General features: G+C 41.3%; 1 protein-coding gene across 2 annotated transcripts in view; it reads left to right on the top strand.

Moving 5' to 3' along the window:
* pmepa1 (prostate transmembrane protein, androgen induced 1) overlaps window positions 1-7500 on the top strand; it is a 61270-nt gene that overhangs the window by 45104 nt on the left and 8666 nt on the right. Inside the window, exon 1 of one of the 2 annotated variants that reach the window (XM_039797615.1) lies at window positions 676-1082. The exons of the other annotated variant lie outside the window; for it this stretch is intronic. Coding sequence (XP_039653549.1) covers window positions 1025-1082 — 58 coding nt within the window. The 5' untranslated portion in view covers window positions 676-1024. Of the gene's footprint in view, window positions 1-675; window positions 1083-7500 lie in introns of those variants that run through there. 2 annotated transcript variants of the gene reach the window in all.

Raw genomic sequence — 7500 nt, forward strand, 5'->3', positions numbered from 1 at the left:
AGAGTGAACCAGTGATTAGACCTGACCATGTACTGTAGCGTGAACCAGTGATTAGACCTGACCATGTACTGTAGAGTGAACCAGTGATTAGACCTGACCATGTACTGTAGAGTGAACCAGTGATTAGACCTGACCATGTACTGTAGAGTGAACCAGTGATTAGACGTGACCATGTACTGTAGAGTGAACCAGTGATTAGACCTGACCATGTACTGTAGAGTGAACCAGTGATTAGACCTGACCATGTACTGTAGAGTGAACCAGTGATTAGACCTGACCATGTACTGTAGAGTGAACCAGTGATTAGACCTGACCATGTACTGTAGAGTGAACCAGTGATTAGACGTGACCGGCGATTCTGATGTCTTTGTCATAAATATTGAGTTTACAAACGATCAGTTTATTGTTGTGAATTCTTTTATTTTGTAGAGAAGTTGAAGCTGCAGATTCTGCTCTCCTCACCCCTTATCTCTCTCTCTCTGTCTCTCTCTCTCTCTGTCTCTCTCTCTGTCTGTCTCTCTGTCTCTCTCTCATCATTATTCTGTCTGTCTCTCTGACCCATCTGTGTCTCCCAGACACTCCCACCACTCCGCCTCTTTCTCTCTCTCGTCTCTTTCTTCTCTGTCTCTCCCTCCCCCTCTCTCCCTCACATTCACCCCTTTTGTTCCCAGCTATTGGGAGGGGGTTGGTCAGCTGTTTCCTCAATGTGTCTGTGTGTGTGTGTGTGTGTGTGTGTGTGTGTGTGTGTGTGTGTGTGTGTGTCCGGGCAGTGTGGGAATCTGTGTGAGAAAAAGTTGCAGACAAAGCTCAGTCTAGCTTCAGAGTGTGTGTGTCAGCCGGCGAGGACACACACACACATACCCACACACAGCGTTGCAGCATCCACGGGACAGGACATGTAGTCTGGAGTTTAACTGCAGCGGGAGGACTTGTTATTAGTTAGTTTTTTAGTTTTGTGTTTAGTTTTGGGAAGAAGGTCTTCAGGTTACTGATCCTGGCTGGAGAAAGTCTGAGCAGAGAGAGCATGCAGCCTCCGTCAGGAAGCCACAGCCATGACAACTGTGTTCAGACCCAACTGTGCGGTGAGTTGGTCATCTCTAAATCAGCTGTGATTTCCTAATAAGGACTAATATTGTTGAGGGTATATGATACTCCGCAAGTTATTAAACTAATCCTTTAAAGGCTTTACGATGATAATGATGACGAAAAAGGAATAGGCTGGAGTACCTTTGTGTTTTGGACTGTTAGTCGAGTATAAAAGACTCCACCTTGGACCCTGGGAACTTGTCAACGGCAGTTTTCACAATTTTTCTCACATTTTATAGACTGAACTATGAATAAATCCATGCATTATGCTCATAGAGTTATGTGTGGAAGTAGAAGGGTGCTTTTAATCTGCAGACCTGTAAATCTAAGGAACGTAGTGACCGTTTGGGGTGATCTGGGCTCATTGATTAAACCTTAGTGGAGGCCAAAACAACTAAAAGAAGAAGGAATATTCAACTTGGACTTGGCCGAAAAAGAAATCTGTGGTGTCTGAGTCCAACTAGAGCTGGGCAATATATGGATATTATATGGATATCGTGATATGAGACTAGATATCGTCTTAGATTTTGGATATCGTGATATGACATAAGTGTCTTTTCCTGGTTCTAAAGGCTGTATTACAGTAAAGTGATGTCCTTTCTGAACTTACCAGACTGTTGTAACTGTTCTATTATTCACCTTTACCCACTTAGTCATTATATCCACATTACTGATGATTATTTACCTAAAATCTCTTTGTGAAGATATTGTGTGAAAGCACCAATAGTCAACACTACAATATCGTTGCGGTATCGATATCGAGGTATTTGGTAAAAAATATCGTGATATTTGATTTTCTGCGTATCGCGGCTGAAGCCAAGGCTTATTTTGCAATCAACTTAATTTTGGGGGGCATTTCTGCCTTTATTAGATAGGAAAGCTGAGATATGAAAGGGGGGAAAGACATGCAGGAAAACCGTCACAGGTCGGACTCGAACGCTGGACCTTCTGCGTTGAGGAATAAACCCTCTGCATATGTGCGCCCGCTCTGCCAACTGAGCTAACCAGCCACAATTATTTTAGATTTTAGTTTTTTTACGCCACCGTTTGTTGAAATACGGCTTATCACGGTCTCCTCTAGCTGTAGATAGGTGAAATAGGTCTTATCACTGTCTCCTCTAGCTGTAGATAGGTGAAATAGGTCTTATCACAGTCTCCCCTAGCTGTAGATAGGTGAAATAGATCTTATCACAGTCTCCCCTAGCTGTAGATAGGTGAAATAGATCTTATCACAGTCTCCCCTAGCTGTAGATAGGTGAAATAGGGCTTATCACGGTCTCCTCTAGCTGTAGATAGGTGAAATAGATCTTATCACAGTCTCCTCTAGCTGTAGATAGGTGAAATAGGTCTTATCACAGTCTCCCCTAGCTGTAGATAGGTGAAATAGGGCTTATCACGGTCTCCTCTAGCTGTAGATAGGTGAAATAGGTCTTATCACTGTCTCCTCTAGCTGTAGATAGGTGAAATAGGTCTTATCACAGTCTCCTCTAGCTGTAGATAGGTGAAATAGGGCTTATCACGGTCTCCCCTGGCTGTAGATAGGTGAAATAGAGCTTATCACTGTCTCCTCTAGCTGTAGATAGGTGAAATAGGGCTTATCACGGTCTCCTCTAGCTGTAGATAGGTGTAATAGGGCTTATCACGGTCTCCTCTAGCTGTAGATAGGTGTAATAGGGCTTATCACGGTCTCCTCTAGCTGTAGATAGGTGAAATAGGTCTTATCATGGTCTCCTCTAGCTGTAGATAGGTGAAATAGGGCTTATCACTGTCTCCTCTAGCTGTAGATAGGTGAAATAGAGCTTATCACTGTCTCCTCTAGCTGTAGATAGGTGAAATAGGGCTTATCACGGTCTCCTCTAGCTGTAGATAGGTGAAATAGGTCTTATCATGGTCTCCCCTAGCTGTAGATAGGTGAAATAGGGCTTATCACGGTCTCCCCTAGCTGTAGATAGGTGAAATAGGGCTTATCACGGTCTCCTCTAGCTGTAGATAGGTGAAATAGAGCTTATCACTGTCTCCTCTAGCTGTAGATAGGTGGGGTCTCCTCTAGCTGTAGATAGGTGGGGTCTCCTCTAGCTGTAGATAGGTGAGGTCTCCTCTAGCTGTAGATAGGTGGGCCAACACATTGTTTGTGCATGCATTGTTTTAGTCCGGTGCAACACCGGCAGCGCCGCCGCTAGTTAGCTTAGCGTAGTGAATGGAATCCTATGGTGCCGGTTAGCATGTTGTGAGTAAAAGTGAGCCGACAAAAGACAAAAAAACAACCTAATTACTTGCACTGAGACAAATAATGCGTTGGCCCACCTATCTACAGCCAGGGGAGACCGTGATAAGAACTATTTCACCTATCTACAGCTAGGGTAGACCGTGATAAGAACTATTTCACCTATCTACAGCTAGAGGAGACCGTGATAAGAACTATTTCACCTATCTACAGCTAGAGGAGACAGTGATAAGAACTATTTCACCTATCTACAGCTAGAGGAGACCGTGATAAGAACTATTTCACCTATCTACAGCTAGAGGAGACCGTGATAAGAACTATTTCACCTATCTACAGCTAGAGGAGACCGTGATAAGAACTATTTCACCTATCTACAGCTAGAGGAGACACGATGCTTATAACTATTTCATTCTATCTACAGCTAGAGGGGGGTGGTTTTTTTTTTTCCCCAACTATTAAACATCTAAATTTGACATTAGTCCTCATTTTCACTTTACCAGTTTCAAGCGAGGACAGTAACGCTGTCTGTTAATCAATGAATCCATTAGTTGATTCAGACACCGATCGTACGTCCTTTATCAGGCAGAGAAGCCCCAAACATTCACTGGTTTCAGCTTCTTAATGTGATGCTCTGCTGCTTCTGTGTGTCGGTCAGACTGAAGAGGCAATTTGGAGACTTCTTGATGGCTTTAGAGAAATGGTGATGACTGAAAAGAACATGTTTTGGGTTGCCAGGCATGAAAATATTGATAATAATGCACTCAACTCACGATTTGAAGCAATGCACGATTATTTTAACAGAATGAGCTGCAGACAAATGGCTGAAAAATGTTCATTTTATTTATATAAACTGTGCAAAACAGAAGTGTTCTCTTATCAAAAACTGCAAATTGTATTTTATCTTAAATAACAAAAATCCCACAACAGAACTACTAAATGAATAGAAAAATACCTTCAAATAAATGAACTAGGAACACATTGTGACGTCTGAAGTCACACAAAACTAGATTAGATTAGACTACACTGAACTGAACTGAAATGCACACCCATACATTCTATATATTCTACCTTCACCTCATTTATAACAATCAGTGCTCTGTTCCAAGTCTACTTCTGCCCTGGCTTTGGTTGTCTCTTGTCTGTCCTGTCCCTTGTCTGTCTTAAATGCTCTACTTTAAGTAGTATTTACACTTTATGTATTTATTTATGTAATCTATAACGTGTACTAAATGTAGCCTGTCTCGAATGTCGTTTTTATACAATGTCGTTTTTATATAATGTCGTTTTTATAATATTTTAAAATGCCACTTCATCCACGTTGCAGTCAGAGTCCTGCTGTTATTACCGATGGCTTATAACTGATCTATAACATTCGTAAATGACTTATGAACTATTAATAAGCCTGTAGTTATACTCATGTAATGTGTGACCTGGTCAGTAGAGTTGTGAAGCTGCATCAGGCTTGTTTTTTAAGTGTTTTTTTTAGGTTTCAGAGTGGGGGAAAAACTGGTTGAATACAAGTTTGAGAATCATGAATGGTTGAATTCATAAGAAGGTTTTGCATGAGTTCTAGGAGTCATCTGACTGTGTGTCTCTGTGTAATGGTTAGTCGGTCAGAAGAACACAACAAGGCTGTGAGAACTGGTGTGAACTGTCTGAAAACCTGTCTGTGTGTGTGTGTGTGTCTGTTTGTGTGTGTGTGTGTGTGTGTGTGTGTGTGTGTGTGTGTGTGTGTGTGTGTGTGTGTGTGTGTGTGTGTGTGTGTGTATAGGCTACATTATGTTCTTCTGGCTGACTTGGCCCTGACCTCCGCCTGCTCCCTGTAAAAGAAGTGTGAGAAAAATGCTCTGTGTGTGTGTGTGTGTGTGTGTGTGTGTGTGTGTGTGTGTGTGTGTGTGTGTGTGTGTGTGTGTGTGTGTGTGTGTGTGTGTGTGTGTGTGTTGGTGGGGGTGGTGGATGCAGGAGCGGGGGTTTAGAGCAGACTGCCTCTAAACAAAGCTAGCCCTGTCTGTCTGTCTAGTCTAGTCTGGCTCTGTGTGTGTGTGTGTGTGTGTGTGTGTGTGTGTGTGTGTGTGTGTGTGTGTGTGTGTGTGTGTGTGTGTGTGTGTGTGTGTGTGTGTGTGTGTGTGTGACCTCTACATAAGGACTACAGCTCTGTCTGGACTGTGTCTGAAAGTCTTTTCTTCTCACAGAAACATACAACCCTTGCTGCTGACTTGAGACTTTACAGTTAAAGCATTTAGACCCACGATCATTACAGACACAATGGAAATGAATGGAAATGGTAAACTGCTGATTGAAGTCATAGTTGGGCTAGTGTGTATTAGTTATTAATTGGATTTTGTATGTATTTCATCACCATATCCAATCAAGAAGCTCAAACCAACATTAAATGAATCAAGTAGTGAAAAGATAAGTTGATTTATCAATAGTTAATTCTACCTTTTGTGATATTCATGTATTGACACAACAAGTAAACTAAAGATGTCACACAATGTCATGACATTTTAATGATCATTTAAATTGATTTTCAACACCAGGCCGTGCAACCACAGCTTGATACAGTGCTGCTCATAAGTTGATGAACCTATGCTAAAATTGACTAAAAAGAAGAATAAAAAAAAAATCATCTTTTGGACATTGATCTTAATGCCTTAATTAAAAAAAATAGGAAAAGTCCAACCTTTAAGATCACCAATTATCTTTGTGAATGAATAATGTATCGTAAATAAATGTTCTTCCTTAAGTCATAAGTCAGTCCACCCCTATGTTAGATTCCCATAGAGGCAGGCAGATTTTTATTTTTAAAGGCCAATTATTTCATGGATCCAGATAAAGTTTGTTACTGAAATAAAACTTAGAAAAATTGATCAATTTCCAAAAGAATATTTTTTAATTTCTCTTTTTAGTCAGCTTTTAGCATGGGTTCATATACATATGAGCACCACCGTATACTGTAGCTTATTCCTCTGTAGTTGACCACACGAAAACACAGGTTTCCCATGTGAAAAGATTAATAACTGTAACGTCCAGCATAAAAAATACAGCTGAAGTGAAAAAGGTTTCTCTTGGGACCAACAATCATAAAACATTGTGACACAGTCACAGTGTGTTGGTGCGTGGCCAGGTTGGCTCAGTGGTAGAGAAGGCGCACATATACAGAGAGGTTAATGCCTCTATGTTGGTGCCTCCACATGTACAATGTGTATATGTGTGTGTGGTTGTACTGCCCTACTTTACATAAAGCATTATGTTAGCTGTGTTTTTCTGTAGTGTTGTAAAAATAAGTTTATTCTTCAGGTTAAGAAAGAAGAGTTATATACAGTGTTGTACTGCCCTTTTCTAAAAGCAGTGAGCTATTGAATAAAGCGTTTTGCTTTGCACTGTGCAATATATCCTGACTTATAGTCCATAGTATGAGTCAAGACCCCAAAAAACATCCTACACTTCCCATAATGCAACTGGATGGAATGTTTTCATTAGACTCTCCCTGCCTGGGAAACCCAGGGGGTAACCCTCTCTTCAGAACTCGAACCTCCTATGGAGATATTTTGATGTTATAAAACGATCACCTCCCGTTAGCATCCCATTGACTCCCATTCATTCTGACGTCACTTTGACAGAGAATAACTTTACATCTGAAGCGTTTAAAGACTCTATTTGTCCGTTGTTTATTTCTAATGAAACACGACAATGTCTAATAGGCTCCATTACCTTGTAGCTCACGTTATGGCTCCGTAGCAGACGCTTTTATAACAATAGGCTAATGATTGGGTCATAACCACGAGACTTACTGTCACACAGTAGAGGAATTACCGTATAGTACAGGAGAAGCTCACAGGCAGTTTGGACTTCCATTAGCTGTTTAGGTTTAATGACTAATGTTAACTAGCATGTTAGTGATCAGTAATTAGCCTGTGCCTATGTTATCTCCTTACATATACCTACGCTCTCCGTCTCTGTAAGATTGGGAATGATTGAGATTTCTCTCGGCACAGCTACCAGAAGACTTCACACTTTCAGACAGGTTGCTCACGTCACATCTACGTCTTCAAGCTCAGTTGGAGGCTGCTCAGTAACGCTCAGCCAGCACCGGGAAAGAGACTTCTGATATCCTTCACTGGTCTCTGGTCTAGAGACACAGGGTCTGCTGGTCCATTATATACTGTGTTAAAACCCTATGAGGTTAA

Source organism: Perca fluviatilis, chromosome 4 (assembly GCF_010015445.1).
Source record: "Perca fluviatilis chromosome 4, GENO_Pfluv_1.0, whole genome shotgun sequence".
NCBI lineage: Eukaryota > Metazoa > Chordata > Actinopteri > Perciformes > Percidae > Perca > Perca fluviatilis.